This window comes from Notamacropus eugenii, chromosome 5 (genome assembly GCF_028372415.1).
Source record: "Notamacropus eugenii isolate mMacEug1 chromosome 5, mMacEug1.pri_v2, whole genome shotgun sequence".
NCBI lineage: Eukaryota > Metazoa > Chordata > Mammalia > Diprotodontia > Macropodidae > Notamacropus > Notamacropus eugenii.
Window position 1 is genome coordinate 242800264 of NC_092876.1, and position 20486 is coordinate 242820749.

Consider the following 20486-nt stretch of genomic DNA (forward strand, 5'->3'; position numbering starts at 1 on the left):
AAAGGACCTTAAAACCATTCAGTCCACTCCTTTAATTTATTCATAAGGAAAATGAGACACAAAAAATTTAGATTGTTTGTGTAAGGTACCCTGCCTTGTTAGTGACAGAACGGAGACTAGTACACACATTTCTCAGTTCTCCAGATCAGGTTAACTCCATTCTACCACACATTGCTTCTCATAATGAAAATTACAAAACAGGCAATATAGTTTTTATCCAATGGGAGATGATATGCAAGGGTTGATGCTGGGTTATTTTTTAGATGATTTTTGTTCACTTTATCATGTCCCATAAGAAATTAGAGCTAGGTCCTACGACGGGATGATCAGAGCCTACCCTTAGTCCTTAAGAAAGTATAAATAAAAAAAATTCCTAGGGTACTGAAACAAAGACATAATTTTACATCTCTCAAACATATTTGTCATGTAATATTGTATATTATTGCTGCCTGTATTTGAGTCTTATCTCCCTACTACATTAGAAACTCCATGAGGACAGGGATTGGAATTTATTAGAATTTCATCCTGACTTAGCACTTAGTCCAGTACCCTTAATAAGTGTTTGTTGTAAGAGTCTTAATAAATATTGATTGAATGAATCCAGAAAGGCAGAGCATAGTGGGGATAGAATTCTGGACCTATAGTGACAAAGACTTCAACCACTTATAAGCTGGATGACCCTAAGCAAAATGTTTAAAATTTCTGAGCCTCAGTTTCCTCCTCTGTAAAAATGGAGATAATAAAAACAGCTACCTCACAGGGCTGTCATGCACATTAATAGAGTATAAAGTGTTCCATAAACTTTAAGGTTCTTATAAATGTCAGCTATTTTTATTTTATGAATGAGGTGATAAGTTTGCTCTACTTTGGAAATAAATGCTTGTTGAATGAATGATTGAACGAACTGAATGAATTGTGATGATGAGTTGTTCTTCTTAACATGACCATGCATAATGTTTCTTCTCAGTCTTTGGTTGATGGTCAAAGAACTCTTAACAAAACCCCACACTTAAGAGTTCTGAGTTTACAGTGAGCTCGTCCAAATGCTTAGTCAGGGGTAGGGAACGCGTGGCCTCAGATTTCCTACCCCTTTAGATGAGTGCCTCCATAGCAAAATGCAAAGCATGCACTTTAACTCTGTGCCAATGCCTTTGAATGGCCTAGAGCTGACTTTGGATTCTTGTCAACTCTTTTGGTTCCAACCAACCTGGAAAGACTTTGAATATGACAGACTATGTCTCTATCATTGGAGGACCATCCTAAGTGTGGAAAAGAAATGCAGGCTGCCAGGTGATGAATGCTAGGGCTATAGGGACTCATGAAGACCATCCACTAAGACCTGGAGGAAATGCAACTTGCATTGCTGGAGATATTTACCCAAAATGGGAAATTGAGGCTCTTTAAGTATTGAAGAAATAAAGAAAATGTAGGGTTTGATATATATATATATATATAAAATTAATGGTGTTCTTAAGGAATCTTTGTGATTTCATGTTCCTCTTTACTACTGGGTTTTCCCAAACCTGTTTTTTTCTTTTCTGTTTTTGTCAAGTAACTTTAGTAGGTGTGATAAATATAAAATGTCATACGTTGTGGGTCACTTGAAAATGTCCCTAATAATTCCTACTGACCACTTAATCTGGTTCTCAGGTTTCCATGGCTGTTGCTAATAACCTTGGAAATCTGGCACAGCAAACACAAGTGGGTAAAATGTTGTCACACTTCCCAGAGAGGACACAAAGGGGCATGGATTTTCATAATGAGACTCATCAGGCTCCTCACTCCACAAACCACCTATCTAGGTAGAGCGATGGAAAGATAATACTCACATCAGAGTTAAAACGAAGCTGACAGACATTACAAGAAATAACTTGTTTCTTCTTTGGGGGAATGGATACTCCAAATGTGTGGTTTATGACTGCCTTTTGCACAGGATCCATCTAAACAGAAAATGAGAAAATATATCATGTATAACTTCAAAGGAGAGTGAATTGTGTGAACAGTTTAAATACTTTTATTTTTCCTTCAGGATTTTACTGTTAAATCTTTTTCCAGAGCTGTGCTATAAAATTAAGCCCTGTGGTTACATAGGACATCTCAGACATTTAGACTGGCAGGGAATGAATCAGAGCACAGGAAATCCCCACAAAATCACCAGGTCAAAAGACAGGTGCCTCTGAGATTAGAAGTCTTTAGATACCACCACTGTTTTAGGGAACCACAAAACATGAGGTCCAAGGGTATGGACTAAAGTAATGTTAATTTTCCCCCAGACACTAAAGAGTAGTTCAAGTAATTCCAGAGTACCTAAGTTAGAATCTTCATAAGAAAACAAATGTTATTTCAGTTTCTTAACTATTGATTGATTCATAGCAAAATTTTCAGTAGCAGACTCACATCATAGAAGACTCCAATTTAAATTTACAGTCAATCTGTATTTTACAGTGATGCTAATTAATCATTTTTACTCACTTATCCCAAAATATCAATCACAGATGAAACACATGTCATAATACTTCATTTAAGAGACTCCCACACCAAAATGTTCAGCATGCAAACTCTGTTTAAATATTGATCTGGTAGATACATAGTATGTCAATACTTCAAGCCTTTAATAAGATGGTTTTTTGTTTTCAGCTACTCAACAAGAATATAAATTCATGTATGGGAGAGTGTTAGACATGCATGGTAAGAAACAAACAAACAAAAAGTACTCCTTCTTCTGAAAAGGATCTATCATGCCAAGAGGAAAGAGAAAAAGCTAAAAGAAACAATGTTAAGTGCAGAGTGACACCCACTCTCATGTGGACCTGATGCCATTTCCAAGCAGGGGTTAACTTTCTCTTATGTGGGCCATGGACTCCCCCTTTGGCAGTTTACAGAAACCTATGAATGATGAGAAGTTAGCATAAATAAAGATGGAAAGTTTCCCCATTCAAATTTAGGAACCTACTAAAAATCTATCCATGAACCCCAGGTTAAAAACTCTTGATCTAAAGCAGTAATTTCAAATATCTGGAGTTTCAAATTCAACAAAAATGACAATACGTCAGTTACAGAGAGAGCCATGCAAAAACAAACTCACACCAGTGAATGAAGTCTCTGGAATTTCAACATTACCCTCAAAGTAGCTGATAATTTTTACTAAAACATGAGAAACTCAGTTTAATTCAACCAAAAATGCATGCACCTCAGATGTGAAAGGGACTGAATGAACATCTCTATATCTCTATGTGGTTAGGATTTAAGAAAGTACAATGTTAACAAATGTATCTTTAAAATGTTGTAATATGTGAGAAAGAAAGCAGATGTGTCAAACGTAGCCAATCCTGACCCCCTGCCGCCCACAACACTCTTGGGTGGGGCCTGAACCAGATTAAAATGTGATTAGGAAATGTTTGACAAAATAAATGCAAATATAATAAAACACAGATAATGTGAATATGTAGTTTTCTAAGATAATATGCAACCTACAGGGATTCTTATATATAGTTTTATGGATCCTGTTTCTTTTTTATTTTGACACAACACTGGTTTATGGTAGGAATGAATAGAAAAATGTTCTGTTTCTGTCATAAGATTACAGCATAGATTCTGACTAAGATGGAGGGGGGAGGGAAAGAGTAGCACTGGACACTGAAATCCCAACTCTGCCACTACCATAATGTGTGATCCAGGTGAGTAAATCCAATTCTCTGGGCCTTAATTTCCTCATTTATAAAATGAGGGAACTGAACTAGATCATCCCTAGGGTCTGTTGTAGCTCAAAACTTCTGTAATTCATGGAACTATGACTTCACAAAAACAATAGCTGTGAGTAGCTCATAGAGGGGGATGGGGTGGCCCACTGCCCTCAGATGTTCAGAAGAATTTATGAAAGAATAAAATCTGTTCAACACCTAGGTGACAAATAAAAACATTTGGCAATTGTATAACTTGCTTTTTAAAGTCACAATTAAAATGTATCAAGTTAAATTTTCATGTTCACCTTCTGGATCAAAGAAATCCTAAGGTACTTAAAATATTTATAGCGAGTGTCAATTTCTACTTACAAATACATACACTCAACACTATCATTCATCCACTTCCAGACCACACAACTGGGCTTGCTAGCTTGGGGTGCACAGAAATAGACAAACCAGTTCAGCCTGCTGTAAGTATGAAACATTACTGTTTTCTCCTGGGAACAACTAATAGCAAATTGTATTAAAGGTTCAAAAACGCATTTTGTTCCTCAAGCATCTTTACTTTGGAATTCAAATATTTTAGCAAACAACACAATTCTAACTCACAACAGGATAGTTGTAGGAGAGAGATGTTTATGATTTCAGCCTCTGCAAAGCATTTTGAATCTGGAATCCATACCTGAGCAACATCAGACCCAAGACGTAGCTAGCAGAAATTTGGTTTTGTGTCTTCAGGAACCCTATACCAACCCGTCTCTCCTCACTGTTCATAGTCTTGACATCTCCCTGGAGTAGAAGCAATCATTCAAAACTTGATCTTGAAAAAGAATTTGTATATGCTTTCAAAATTTCCCAGTTAAATAGAACTGTGTCTCGGGACTCTTATCTATAGCACTTGTTTTATACTCTGAAAGATTCATGAGTTGTCAGGGCAAAATGACGAAAAAGTTGTTTGTTCGTTTTTTTTAAATCACCCCACTGTAGCCAGCTTTCTGGTTGTGAATCTCGTTGCCCTTGGCTAAGCTAGACTTTCAACAACTGATACCCAAGCTGGTCATCATTCTGCAGCCAAAGCTTTCAAACTGGCTAAGACCTAGGATTATAGAATCATTGGTTCCAGAACTGGAAGTGACCTTACAGGTCATCTTGGTCCAACCTGCTTGTTCACACACAAGGAAACTGAGGTTAAATGAAGTTAAATGACTCATCAAAAGTTGCATAGGAAACAGTACTCAGGTCCTCAGTTTACAAATCCTATGCGCTGTGCTGCCCACACTCGTCTTCAAGAGCCCAGAGTCACCACCACAATGGCATCAGAGCAGGGTTTTCCTTACTGCTGGTTCTACTTTGCCAAATCATTTCATACCACACTTCAATAAGAAAACACTTTCTCTTCTTGTCTAAGGCCAAAAAGTCTAATTTCATTGCTTATGAGCTGCTGACCAGTTTCCAGGAGAAGCAAAGTAAAGGGTTTCCCTTGTCCTAGATAGAATTACAACTCCAGAGGTTCCCAAGAAGCCTTCACCAGATGGTTCCCACTTAGAGACACAAACTTTATCATGACCATAAATCACATTTACTGAGTAGCCTTTGACTATTTATGTTCTAGTACCGTTTTTTTACCCTTCCAACACCCTGTCCATTAATTATACAGGAATTTTTCTTCTTCAGGCTTTTGACTTGGAACTGCTTCCCTCTACTTCCTGCCTGACTCTACACTTCATTTCAAATAAACTTGGAAAGGGTACAGTTTTCCTCCCTGCCTAAACCTCTTTATATCTTCCCTCCTTGGCTATTTATCACAGACGTCTATAATTATAGTGCTGGCCTAAGAACATATTTTGAGACATCACTTGTATGAAAAAGACTCTAAATGGTTCAAAAAAGAACGTCCCGCTTTGCCAAATCGTTTCATACCTCTAAAAGAGGCGATACTGTCTAGCCAATGTTGTGAATATTTGTCTTCTGATGTAATAACTACAAATACCTGAGTCATTTCAGTAGGCTACAGACTGAGCAGTAACATAATAGATATTTTTACAGTTTTTTTTTTTAAAGTCTACAATGGGTAATGCCTGAATTTTTTTTTCTCAAAGTTGTACCCATCTAACTTCTAAAATCAGGTGAAAGTAAGAAACAGGATTTGGACCATATTAAAATTATTTTCTCACTAAAGTGATATCAGGCTTCTGAAATCATAAGAAATATATAATTAAATCAGTGGTAATTCCTTTACATTCATTTATCAGTTTTCAGGATGGATACAGTTTCTAGAAATAGAATTATTATTTCTGAAATATGCTAAATTTGATTCAGTTTGGATATGGCAAAGAATCAGGATGTTTTACTGATGTAACATAAAGGGCAACTGAATAATTGAAGATTATTACATGCATAAAATTCTTTCATCTTGAGGTTTTCACTAAGTGCTTATCCCAGCATTTGGGGGCTGTTTTCTTGTTTAAAAAAAATGAACTGATGCTTCAGGAATTTCATGCACACACAAAACACACATCTTGGCACTACTCTACAGTTAGTGGTAAGTTTTCAAAAATAAATGACCTTATTACCAGAGACATTTCATGTTAACTCACACTATACATAAAAGCCACTGCAGGAGCGACATAATCAGAATTTGTTGCTAAACAACATTATTTGCTCTAACCTTTAGAAGTTTGCCTCCAAAAAAGAGGAAACAAAAAAATCTGTCAGAAAACTCCACTACCAGCAGTCCTTACCTGATAGAATTTATTGGTCCCAAACAAGTCTCTTCTTTTCTAAAAAAAGTAAAAGTTAAAAGTTGTCACAGGTGAATAGAACTTGAACTTTGTGGCTAGCAGGTACATTTATCTACGTGAAACTTAAAAACAGAAAGAAGGAAGGAAGGAGGAAGGAAAGCATTTAAATGCATATATTTACCAGGCACAATACTAAGCACTTTACAAATATTTTATTTGATCCTCATAACAACCCTGGGAGGTTGATGCCACTATTATTCTCATTTTACAGATGAGCAAACTGAGGAACAGTGATTAAGTAACTTGCACAGCAAGGAAGAAAGGAAGGAAGGAAGGAAGGAAGGGAGGAAGGAAGGAAGGAAAGAAGGAAGGAAGGAAGGAAAGAAGGAAAGAAGGAAGGAAGGATGGAAGGAAGGAAGGAAAAAGGAAGGAAGGAAAGGAGGAAGGAAAGAAGGAAAAAAGGAAGGAAGGAAGGAAGGAAAGAAGGAAGGAAGGAAGGAGAGAAGGAAAGAAGAAAAGAAGGAAGGAAAGAAGGAAGGAAGGAAGGAAGAAAGGAAGGAAAGAAGAAAAGAAGGAAAAAAGGAAGGAAGAAGGAAGGAAGGAAGGAATGAAAGAAGGAAGGCAAAAGAACAAATTCCCAGTATCTGTTTCATCTCTGGTTTAAAATGCTGGTACTGTTCTGTAGGGTTACAAAGAGTTAAGACTTGCTGCTTTTTCAGTGAAAATTATGCTGGAGTAAAATGCAAAACCATTAGGCCAATGAGCTTTTTAGGTACTAAAAATGAAAGATGGAGTGGGGTCATTACTAAAGAGAGATGAAATAATTAGAGGCTGGTTATGGACAAATACACTATTAAATTACTAAATGAAACTGGTCTTAGTAAAACATACACTGCAATTTTAATATCAAGATAACAACGTATTCAAAACTTTTCCCTTTGGTGTGGTCAACACAGACTAGGAGAACCACAAACCTACGTAATTTTTGTTTTTACTTACAGATTTTTAGTCTCATATGACATGTCAAAAAGTCATTTACATTACATTAGGCTGCCTTTTACTAGCATCTGAACAAGGGTATTTATTGAACACAAAATATAACCTAGCTAGGTGGAATCAGACATTCCTTTCTGATAAAGTCAAACTGAACACTATAGGATGTCAAAGATCATGCTTCCCAAGGAACTTAAAAAACAAACTAAAACAAAAACAAACCCTAAATTGTGAAATACTTTAGGAAAGGAGACGTATATATATATAATATACACACACACATACATAAAACATACATACACACATATACATATATATGTATATAAGTTTTTTGTCAGCAAAGTACAATGTTATAGCAACCCAGAATGTCTGGTGGTGCTTAGTTCTATGCATGAAGACAAGCAAATTACCACTAATCCTTGAAAGTTATGTCCAGGAATAGATAATTGCCGCTGCTACTGTACTAACAAATGAGTAGAATTTGAGTCACATCCTAAAATATCTCCATTAAAGTCTCAAAATGCATTCAGCCAGCAATCAAAACAGTGGAAAAGAGAGGTGAGGTGGTTGCACCATGAGAATTAGACATCAGTAAGGCACCTTAGGAGGAGGGGCCATCAAGAGGATTGCCTGTAAGCTAGTATTTTGACTGGACACTGCTTCTGGAAACCCTTGTTAAAAGCTACCTTGTTTAAAGGCCTCACCATAATTGCAATTCCATTATCAGCCTTATTTGACTGTTAACAAAGCACTTGAACAAATATTTAATAAAGCGCTTCTCAAACACTTATAGGAAATAAATAGAAAATGTGTTTCTGTTTATAATAAACCTACTATTTAGACAAAGCAAGATACACAAAAAAATATCTCCTAACTCAGGTATGGGGAACCTGCAACCTTGTGGCCACATATAACCATCTAGGTCCTCAGGTGTGACCCTTTGACTGAAACTGAATTTCACAGAAAAAATTCTATTAATAAAAAGACTTGTTTTGTAAAACTTGGACTCAATCAAAAGGCTACACATGAGGATCTAGAAGGCCAAATTGAGGCAGCAGGTTCCCCATCCTTGTCCTAACTTATTTAATTCTTGAATGGCTTTTTTCTTCCCTTTTAATACTCCTTCTGTAGGAAAAGATCTATTCTCAGTCACTCACACTTGAGTAGAAATTTGCCAGTTTTGCTCTACCCATGAAGCTTTTCATTTTATGTCTCTTGAATGAAGGATGGCAGAGAGGCTTTGCTACTTAAAGGACATGGAGCACTGGTAAGAATAGTAGTGGGTGGGGTTGGGTGGAGGGGAGATTTTCCTATTTGCTCCTAAATTCCTACCTCTTTAGTTAGACATCTATTCCACCTCCATGTAAAGTCTGTTTGTTGTACTTATTAGTGTGTAGAGTAGTTAGTTTTAGGAGGCTTCCTAGGGGAGGTAAAGGGTGTTTCTCCCTGTGTCCCATCTATATCTTTCTTGCCACAATATAAAAATTCATTTCCTCTAAGTCTAGCTTTGAGGCACCCCATGTATGGCTTATCAGGCTAATATTTTCTGGCTTTGAATAACAGATATATGTAGTGTTGGAATGCTTACACAGAACCACTGGCAGAGAAAACCAAAAATTTGTACCTGTCATAAGACTTACTGCAAAATGCCTTCATCCATCAAACTCTTATGACTAATGGGTTTCTGGAAATTTGCAAAAAGTTCCACTTAAGGTCTTTATCAAATTACTGGAATATAATGGAGAAAATATTCTTTATTCCCTTTTTTCCCTCAACTATTAGCTAGTCATTTTCACAAAAGAATCTGTGAAAAATAAATCTTGAAAACTCTGAATCTTCAGGAAGATAAATTTATGTCAAATGACAGTTGTTTCATAAATTAAAGTACTTCTGGAGCTCCAAGGAATTGATTTTTGTCTCTGTTCTGACCATATGCCTTTGAATTAGTATTTTACTTCTTAAGTCCTGGAAAATTAAATACAAGGAAACTAATACAGATGGCAAGATGGCAAATTTCTCCCTTCAAAGGTTGAGAAATGCAAACATTTTCTTTTTGTTGATACCATAGCTTTGCATCATTTTCAATTCTAAATCAAAATACCATGGGAGCACATGAAGTCCATGATGCCATAGTGTTATATATCTTGTTCCTTTATTTTGCAGTTTAGCCACTTGTAACCTTAGCTCTAGATTGCTGACACCGTATTTCCATAGACAGTAAAGCACAAGTCAGGAATAAGATGAACACCAACTTTGCCATCTAGCCTTTTGCACAAAGCAGATTCTTAGCAGTTGTTGATCAAAAGAAAGGCAAGTAACCCATTGCTCTTTCCATTGTTTTGTTCTATCGGTTGCCCACATGTGGAAAGGGGCTTCCCCTCCTAGTCCTTCCCTCCCTAACCCCTCCCCCCCAATTTATTAATATAATAAGTTGGCAAAGAAAGACCAGCTGATAAAAAATCTATTTACTCTTTACTTGCAGAGATAGAGTTATCCTTACAGAATATACCTTTAGCACACTTAGAAAAAAGGCTTAAATGTCATATCATCTGCCTCGGGAAGGCAGATGTGGCAGACTAGTCTGGCCAAGTCATATTATACCTAAGTCCCTACCCAATAGAGCTGTTTTTTTTTTTTGTTTGTTTTTGTTTTTTTTTACCTAAACACTGTAGGGCTATTAGCAGCTCTGGTTGGCAGATAGCTGGCAACATGTGCTTATAGTGGCAATTTGGGGCAGAGTTCTAGGATTCAGCTTTGCCCACTACCCCAGGGAATCTACCGAGGGGAAGCTAAGGTAAGCACTATTGCTGCACTGCTCCACCCACAGACAAGGCAGTCAGTCAGGCCTCTGGGGGTGGTTACCTGGGGTTTTATATTCCATTACAAATGAGCTTTAAGGCAGTTATCGACTTTTTTTTTTTTTTTTTTTTGTAAATGAATGGTGTTGGACTGACACACTTCCCTTTCTCTCTTTTGAGGACTATTCAGAGACAACCCAAAGACAGTATTTGATTTTGTCTGTATGATTGGTTTTCATGGTGAACAAAAGAAGTCACCACTGCCTTTTACTTCCAGCAAATGATACATTTACTGCCAAGATTTTTGCCTTGCCATAAAAAGCTAATTAATTCTTTGCCATACACAGTAGATCAGTGTGTGTGTGTGTGTGTGTGTGTGTGTGTGTGTGTGTGTGTGTGTTTGACAAGAAACAATTGCAAAAATGTCTTTGGATGAAGTCTGGAACAGGAATTTAGGATATATCTCAAGAATAAGAAGAGTCATGTATTTTCTATTATCTCTAGAGAATAAGAATTCTGAGATATGTTAGTTTTGTTTTATGGAAGGGCAAACACGCACACAATCTACATGTCAAAAGGAGTGTGTCTTTTTCCTAACTGCTTCTGGTGGTAAAATATTCCCTTGCAATTAATTACTCTAAGTCCAAAAATGAACTCCTCATCTTCTTCCCAAACCTGTCTTTGAATCTTTTCCACATCTGTTGGTGATGCTAATTACCATCCTCTCAGTCACTCATATTTGAACTTCAGTCACCTGGGACTTTTCCATACTTCCTGCATCCAGTAAGTAACATCTTCAATTCTACCTTCATAACCTCTCCGGTTCCCGTCACCCCTCTTCTCCACTTTTATTGCCCCACCCAGGTCAGGACCTCTTGCTTGAATTGCTGTAATAGCCTCCTACATCAATTCCTCTCCCCACTCCCCCCACCATATCTCTCCTTCCCTTCCAAACCACTTTCCCAATTCAATCTGCCTCCTAAACTACAAATTTATTCCCTTTTGGATTTCTACTTTTCACTTATGGCAAAATAACTACCTGTATATTTGCATTCTCCTCCTCCCTGCAAGGTTATAAACACTTAATGAAGTAGCCCGTGCAGTGCTTCACCTTTGTAGCACTTATTCATTGCCCATGGTCGTCAATGAATCAATATTTCTAAGTAGAATTGAAATGTAGTTCTAGTCAGTTTCTCTAAGTTCCCCCTTCCCCACGCTTCTTATGAGGCAATCACCTACTTGCCCAGAAACTTTCCATATTTCATCCTCAGAGGAAACCAGAACTGTGCCTTGGGATGATCGATAATAATAATAATAATAATTTTAGTTGCCTTGATATTTAGTCCATAATTGTGTATGATTCCCTTTAATGTGTAGAGAATCTGCCAAGAGGAGACAATAAAAACTTGATTTTATGGGAATATATACTCAAGATACATGAAGACTGGAAAAATAAACAATAATATGCTCAGGGGCATATCTGCCCACATTTTCAAGAAGGAAAGGCAGGTAGGTTGCCATGGGCTTTCTTTCAAGTGCTGTATCATGGTAATCCCATAAGAGATCAAAGTCTCAGTCCTAATTTCATCTTCAAAAGGACAAATAAGCTCACTTGAGCAGGTGAGAGACATTCCAACATACTCTGTCCATGGAAAACTACTGACCAGAGTCCTTCCCAATTGAAGTTTCTAAAACCATTAATTTTATGATGTTGAAATTTCAATGATATCATTGATAGATTTTTTTGTCTATATACAGAGTGTATGAAGTACTATACTGACTTTTATGATCTGATCATTTTATTGGTTAAGATGAAACAAACATAGAATGTTGGCTCTCAACATGTTGGGGGGAAAATAAGTGATAAAAGCACAGGGAAGTTTTATTTGTTTTGCTTTTTTCTGAAGTTTAGGAGTAAATTTCACCATCCCTTTTCCTTACTTAGTACAAATTCTGCTTCCAGAGACAGCACTCAAGCCATTTATTATATTTCTAAAAAAAAAAAAAAGTTATTTTATCAATACAGGGCATGTAAGAGTGTGTCTGTGTGTCCCACCGCAAATTCAGATTTAGTCTGTCCAGTTTATTATTATCATAAATAACAAATACAGTTCACACAAAAGCACAATATACTATTTCTTTGACCTGCTCTGGGCATCTGGTGATTTTCCATGCAGTTGCAGGTCAAGAACAATACAGCAAAGCTGGAATTTTGCCACTGGTAATTTAAGAAGGCATAGGAAAGAGTGTTTCCAAAAGTTCAGTTTCACAAAGACATTTCAGACTTAGGTTGCAGTGGGCATAGAACTGAATCAGATGTTTTACTAATGTCTAGTTATCACTGGCAAAAAAGTTTCTGGGTTTTGATATATATTTTTCATTGAACAGTAAGATGGGTAAATTTAAGAATGCTGCTAATGGATTCATCTTCAAGTTAGGAAAAGCAAACACTGACAGGCCTAACTGGTTAATGTGCTATGTTAAAGACAGCCTTTCATCCTGTTCCCCACCTTCATCCTCCCAACCTTAATTTTCAGCTGCTATCTCTGTAGGGAAGTCTCATTAAGGTAATGAGCTGAATCATATGTCTCCAAAGCAAACATGATGTTTTTGTTGGTCTGGTTCCTTTCTTGAAAAGGCAAATGCAAGAGACAAGTCTGGATTCTAATAGGAGAAGTGTTTTTCAATCAGGATTCAAGAAAAATGAAGCTCACTCATGTACTGATCCTTCTCCCTTCACAGCCAAAATAATCCTATCTTTAAGATACTTAAATGTTTCAAAGATAATAGGGGACCATGATCTATGTCTATATCATCCTGATATATATCTGGCCACTGGACCCAGATGGCTTCAGAGGAGAAAGTGAGGCTAGTGACTTTGCACAGCCCTCCCTCACTTTCATCCAATTCACTTACAAGTCATGGCATCACCTTCCTGATGTCATGGTTCTCTTCAAGAAGGAAGGGCAGACAACAAGAAGATAATAATGTGGGAAAAAATAATATAAAAATGGTCAAGTCCCTTTCAAGGAAATGAGGAGTATACAGTTAGCAAGGAAACATTTTTAAACAATGGAGACTGCTTAGGTGAGGGAGTTGCGAGCTAGGTGTTGAATGGCTTGGAAGGGAAATGCTAGAGAAGGTTATAGACTTTAAACTCCCTGCTGTCTAAGGGTTTGTGATCCAAACTAGGCGCTGCAATATTACATATTCTAGTAAAACAAAGAGGCATACATTGTCAAATTTGGCAACAAGCTCTTTGGCAGAAGGATGGATGCCAAGGCTTCTAGAACCATACTGTTCAGTTATGACAACTTGGAATATATTCACTAAGAGAAAGTAAAATGAATGAGTTTGGATGGACTGAGTTGGCTAGGTCCCCAAAGAGAAAATATGCAGAACTGAAAGGGAAAGTAAAATAAGCCATGTTTCTAGAATGCAGATTTAGAACAATAATTGCAAAGTGCTTCTCTAATGCTACTTCAGTGGGGAGATGTTCCCCTTTGAAAATGAGACCCAAGTCGAGTTCTGAGTCAGTGAAGCAACAAGCTACGCAAGGCACTTTCCTTCTCCTCCTTTTTCCAGTGGGGGGCTTGAAGAGAAGGGCTCAACAGATCTCAAGATTGACTTTCCAAAAACAAAAAAAAGATATTTTATATCATTTACATGATATAGGATCATATAAATCATATATTATGTATATGCTATAGGATTATTATATAATCCTGTAAGTGGAAGCAGATAGTCTTAGGTTTTTTGATAATGAGAGAACCTTATCTGCCAGGAAAAAGGGAATAAAATGATGTCCAAGCTGCCTTCTAATGCATATTAACTTGGTTTAGAAACCTGAAAATACTATAGATGCAAAGTATCTGAAATATGAAGACTATGGTTGGATTGGAGGTGAGTTTACTGGCTCTCAGTTCTACCCACTCAAAAAAATGTCATAAAGGTCTTCTAAGAGATGAGGGAAGTAATGAGTTTTCTTGATTTAAAAATCAATATAGTCTTCCATACAGCCAAATCTGCTAATTGGCATCCTTTCAAAACCATTCTGTCAATGTTAAATTTGAAAGACTGCTCAGTGATTAATCAGATGCATCTCAATGCTCAAGCAAAACAAGACCATGGCACAAATTAAAAAGATGTGAGAAGGAAAATCCCAGTAGACAAGGAACAAACATACAAGTGGAAAACCCAGAGCCTGTCTGGACATATTCCACGTTCAGCCAGCAAGCAAGGAAATGAAAGATCTTCTTTTTTTTCCCCTCAAATGGAGAACAACAGATATCACATACTGGGCTCTAATAAGAGATGTGACAATTGGGAATTGGTAGGGGTCAATACCACAGACTAAACTAAAAGGAACAAATATGGAATGCTACAATCATGAAGATGGAAGTATCCTAGAAAGGCCAAAGAAAAAAATGGATTAAATGGAATATTATACTATTATATTAACAATAAAGAATCATACAATTTCAGAGGAAAAAAACCTTAGAGACCATCTAATGGAACCCACTGATTGCAAAAATGAAGAAAGTGAATCCGGGAGGGATGAAGTGACTAGTTCTTTTTTTTAAAACATTTTTTTGATTCTAAAAAATATCCCAAACATAGTTGATTCTTCTTTGTTTTATAACAAGGAGGTACAGTTAAGCAAACCAAGGTTGTATCTGATAACATATGCCACATTCTCTGCTTCTTTAAGAAGAGGAAAGAGGCATGGAGAAAGGACATGCTGGACCTTGGTTTTCATCTTTTCACTCCCATTCCGGTACTATTACTGCTGTGGGTATAGGAATTAATTCTACTTTGTCTCCTTCCTATATGTTCAGCCATGCTGAAGTTAGTATCACAGATGCTTAATTAGAAGAGTAGCCTGTGAGGGCTCTTGTTATGGAGATGCTTATCAGTGTCTTGAGTATACTTCATTATTCCTTTCACCTACAAACCATTTTTATTATTTTCTCCTTTTTATTTCTTTTATACTATTCTTTTCTTTCCTTTCTGTCCTTCCTCTTTGCCCTCTCTTCTCTCTCCTTCTCTATTAAAGATGAGTAGATATAGATGTGTGTTATATATATATGTATGTACACATATGTACAAAAATATGCATATGTACATAGACATATATATGTGAGTGTGTATATATATATATATATATACATATATATATATATATATATATATATATATATATATATATATATAAAACCACATAAACACAAGAAATCTACAAGTATTTGTTAAGTGCCCACTGTATGTGCTGGAGAATGGAAAAGAATCACAAAGGCCTGGAAAAAAACAGCAAATGTCACAATTTTTAAAAAGAAAAGAATGTGGAGTCTGAAAATTTTAGTGCATCTAATTGTGACTCCTGGAAAAATTCTAGGTTAAAGGATAAAGTCACAAACTTTTAGAAAAGGACATGGTGATCTTAACAAGAAAGCCTGGCTTAATAAAGAGACTTTCATGCCAAACTCACCAGGCTTTCTTTTTTGACAGGGTTACTGTGGATCAACAGATTGGGAGAATAATGTTTAGATAGTTTACTTTGAATTCAGGAAAAGAGACACATTCTCTCTAGCTCTTCTTGAAAAAGATAGCGTATAGAAGATAGGACATTTGGATGGATTTGGACCTGGTTGAATGTATACACCAAAGGAAGTGTCATTAATGTTGTGATATCACCGTGGAAAGCAATTTCCATCAGGGCATACCACAGATCTGTTGTGATTGGCTTTGTGCTAGTAACATTTTTATAAATGATTTGGATACAGGCATAGAAGATAGATTTATCAAATTTAATGCTGCCACCAAACTAGCAGGGTTAGCTATTGTTTTGGATGAAAGAATTATCCCACAGTCCCAAAAGAATGAAATGTGTTTTTTAGTGTAGCTGGGTGGCTCAGTGGACGGAGTATGGGACTTGGGAGTTAGAAGGGCCTTAACTGAAAACTTGTCTCAGACACTAAATAGCTGGGGGACCCTGGGTGAATCATTTACACTTAGCTTCTGTCTGCCTCGGTGTCCTCACAGTAACACCTTTTACATAGGGTTGTTTGGAGGAACAAATGAAACAACATGTGTAAAGTACTTTGTAAACCATAAGGTGTTCTGTAACTGTGGATCATCATCTTCATCATCATTATGCTTCCTAAAGGATGGAATGTGTGACCTCCACGGTCCCTTTCTAGTTCTAAATCTATGAACCTATGATCCCAAGAACACTGAGGTCAATCTAAAATGATAAAATTTAATACCAACAAATACAAGTCTTACATTTGGATTAAAAAAATCAACTGCATGATTATACTGTAGGGGAAGCATGGCTAGACAGCAATTCATTTGAAAAGTATCTGGGGCTTTTAGTGGATTACAAGTTCTGTGTGTGTCATCAGGGTATTATGGCAGACAACAAAGCTCATGAGATCCTGGGCTTTGTTAGGAGAGGCTTAGTGTATAGTACAAGGGAATTAAGAGCTCCACTGTACTCTGCTACACCTAGCAAGCCTTTCTGATCAAGTGATGGAAAAGAACCCGCAGATGTGTCCAAATTTCCCAAAGTCAAATTAGTGCTATGGGTTTGTGAACTCATAAGGATCATAGGTCCAGGGCTGAAAGGATCCTCAGGGCAAAGCTTTAGAACTAGAAGGTATTGAAGAGGTTATCTAGTCTCACCTCCTATTTGACAGAGGAGGACACTGAGGCACACAGCAGTTAAAGGGCTTGCCCAAACGTATGTAAACGCAAATCCAAGATTAGAACTAGGGTTCTGGAGTTTCAAGTTCAGTGTTCTTTCACAGCTCCATACTACCTCCTGCTGTAATGGCCTTCAGGATTACTGTTGGATTCACTTGTTTTGTTGTTGTTGTTCAGTTATGTCTGACTTTTGGTGACCCCAGCTAGAGTTTTGTTGGTAAAGATACTGGGGTGGTTTGCCATTTACTTCTCCAGCTCATTTTACAGATGAGGAAACAGAGGCAAACAGAGTTAAGTGACTTGCCCAGGGTCACCCAGAGACTAAGTAGCTGAGGCTGAATTTGTACTCACAAAGATGAGCCTTCCTGACCTCAGGCACAGCACTCTATTCATTGTGCCACATAGCTGCCCTGGATTCAACTGTATTCCCTTTAAAAATGTTACTTCTTCAGAGTATCACTTCAAGGAAATCAAATATTCACGGGAAATTCTCATCTACACAGGTCTCTATCATGCCTTCTTTCTTGCCCCAGATCCTCATCAAAATCTGGCAAGCCCCCCAAAATTAGAATATGTGAAGCGGAAATGTCAGCATACTGAATACATTAATGTAACTGGTCAGGACAATCACTTCCATTGGACGATATCTGTGTATTGGACCAAAACAATACCACTTGCTACAGCAATCAAATCATGACCCTCCCCAAAGACTAGGGCAAAATCTGGTCTTTAGAAATCAACCATTCTCAACTCTAGTCTGAGATGGAAAGCTTCAGTGATATGAAAGCTGAAATGGAAACTATAATCTTTTGTGCTTGCCTCTGAGGCCATGAAAACACAGGAAAGAAAGGCTAGAATTGTTGATAATTTCCTGTGATGACAGATTCCCCACAAACTTTGATATTTGTCTCCAGCCATATTACAATGGCTTAGACTATAGAACAGATGCACAGTTTCAGTAAACTGTTTATGTTAGCCCCAGTGCTTCTTCAGGAAACAACTCACCCATTTATAAGGGCCAGGCAAATCCCTCTGAAGACAACAGGAAGTCTGATTGCAGAAGGGGTGATGAGTAGTGTACTAGGGAACCGTCTTTCTAGAGAAGACTTCGTCGTAAAATTCATGGCCTTTTGAAGTGAATGATTTAGACAATGTGCATCCCTTCTAAACATTCTGTTCAGACATTGTGAGACTGACACTCTTCTGATGTTAATAAATGGTTTTCACTCTTGTGGAATACTAATGTCTCACTTTCTGAATAGACTTTGATTTGTGGGACTGTGAATGTATTAGTTTGTGTGATTTTAAACATTATTTTAGGATGCTATTTCAAATGGAGGAAGAAAACATTTTTCCATATATGAAAAATAACTGTCTTACCTTTCTCATATATACATATATATACATGTTTTCAGGTTAGAATATGCAATTATTAATATTTGTCAAACAACAAACATCTGAGTTGCGTTAGCTGTTCATCAGAACATAATAGATCCTTTCATTTAGATTGACGTTTATGGCTGATAGATGAGACAGAAACTAAGGAGAACCATGAAACAATTCCAGAAAATGGTTAGCATTTGAGAGGAAGAACCCAACAAAACTCCTTGAACGAGTGAAATTATGAAAAAAAGATGCATAATTCAAAAATTTAGTTTGTTGCTACTAAATTGAAAGGAATACTTTTCAAGTATTATTTTAAATTCAGTGATATTTCAATAAATCCTGGGGGTAGGGAGAAGAGGGCAGAAGCTTCTTTGCAATGCCTCCAGATAATTGAAAAGACTTCATAAATTACATTAATTAATCAATCAATAGCCATTTATTAAAAGCCCACTATGTCCAGGCATTGTACCTTTAAGCACTGGAATCAGAGAGGCTTTATGGTGTATGGCTCCAGGACCTTGTTTCTTTTAAGGAGCATGTGTCTACAGCTATGCAATCTAAAACTACCTCTACCAAAATCTTCTGTTTGTCTAAACACAGTTGTAGGTAAACTGACCCAAACCCATGAAATATGTCGTTACTACCCCCAGTTTCCCTAGTTCTCCACCCTCTCACTATCTTTGAAACCCATCCCAGAGGCAGGTACCTATGTCATGCTAATTTCTTACTTCCATCCTAACCAACCAAGAGAAGATCTGTGGTCAATTAAGATCCTGATTGACTGATTAGTCAAGCATGAATATGACTCAATGTATCACCTTAATCAGGAATTTATATTTTCTGGTTTTTATTTCTAAGTTTAGAATGAAAGGCATAGACCGTATTAAAAATGATTCAGGCAATAGCAAGCTTGTAGAAAAATTATTTGGGGAGAGGAGAGGCCTGAAGCTATCGGTAGGTACTTGAAATACTCTGCATACACAATCTTCCCTGAAGACAAACCCCTAATTCTCTGAGTTGGAGTTGCACTCTGGCCTGTTGTTGAGGGACATGTATGAACTCGTAATCATTTCTGCTGTACCTAACTTACTCCTTTGGGGGGAAAAGAGGTCAGAAACTATGATAATGATGAGGTTAATAATACTTTGCAAGGTAGTAGGTCATAATGTTGAGGGTATGTACTATCATCTTCCCAATCATCCCAGTTTCCTACTGCAATGTCGTCTTCAAACCTTCACTCACTCCATTCATCCATCATGTTGTAAAGTTTTGCAATTTGTACTTTCACAGTCCCTCTTGTGATTGTTCCCATCTGTCAATTCACCTAGACATTACTTAGATGAAGGTTCTTGTCACCTCACTCACAAAATATTGTAAATAACCTTCAGGTCAATCATTTTTAAGGCAATTAGGTGGTTCAGTAGATAGAGTGCCAGGCTTAGACTCATGAAGACTCAACTTCATGAGTTCAAATCTGGCCTCAGACATTTATTAGCTGTGTGACTCTGGGCAAGTCCATATCCCCTGTTTGCCTCAGTTTCCTCCTCTGTAAAATGAAGTAGAGAAGAAAATGGCAAATCACTCTAGTATCCTTGTAAGAAAACCCAAAATGGATTCACAAAGAGATGAATATGACTGAAAAATGACTGAACAACAGTCTCTCTGATTCAAGTGTCTCTTCAATCCAATTGATCCTCCACTCAGCTGACAAGATAAATTTTCTAAAGTGTAGATCTAACCAGGTTCCTTTGCCCATAGCCTCCTACTCAGTAGACTCCATTGGCTCTCTCTTATCTCTAGGATCATAATAAAATTCTCTAGTTAGCGCTCTTTACAACCTGGCCCTTTCCTGCCTTTCCAGTCTTATCCGTTTCTCAGTTCCCCAACATCTTGAATCCAGCTCCACTGGCTTTGCTACTGCTTAAACAGGATATACCATCTCCTGACTCCACACTCTTTCACTGGCTATTTCCTTTGGCTGGAATACTTGTCTCTCCTCACCTCTGGTTTCTTAGTTTTCCTGCACTCCTTCAAGATTGGACATAAGTCCCATCTACTATAGCAGGTCTTTCCTGATAGATTCTGAAGCCTCCAGGTGCTAGAGTCTTCCCTCTTCCCCCTCCCCAAGATAACCTTCCATAGACTTTGTATCTATCTTGGATAAAACTAGTTATTTTCAT

General features: G+C 37.3%; 1 protein-coding gene across 10 annotated transcripts in view; it reads right to left on the bottom strand.

Annotated features, from left to right (window-relative positions):
* ZNF385B (zinc finger protein 385B) overlaps window positions 1-20486 on the bottom strand; it is a 510100-nt gene that overhangs the window by 66532 nt on the left and 423082 nt on the right. For 8 of the 10 annotated variants that reach the window (XM_072612528.1, XM_072612526.1, XM_072612527.1 and 5 more), the window contains 2 exons: window positions 6425-6463; window positions 1830-1940 (listed from right to left, as the gene is read on the bottom strand). In XM_072612528.1, coding sequence (XP_072468629.1) covers window positions 1830-1940; window positions 6425-6463 — 150 coding nt within the window. The remainder of the gene's footprint in view (window positions 1-1829; window positions 1941-6424; window positions 6464-20486) is intronic. The other 2 variants (XM_072612530.1, XM_072612529.1) reach the window with 1 other exon arrangement.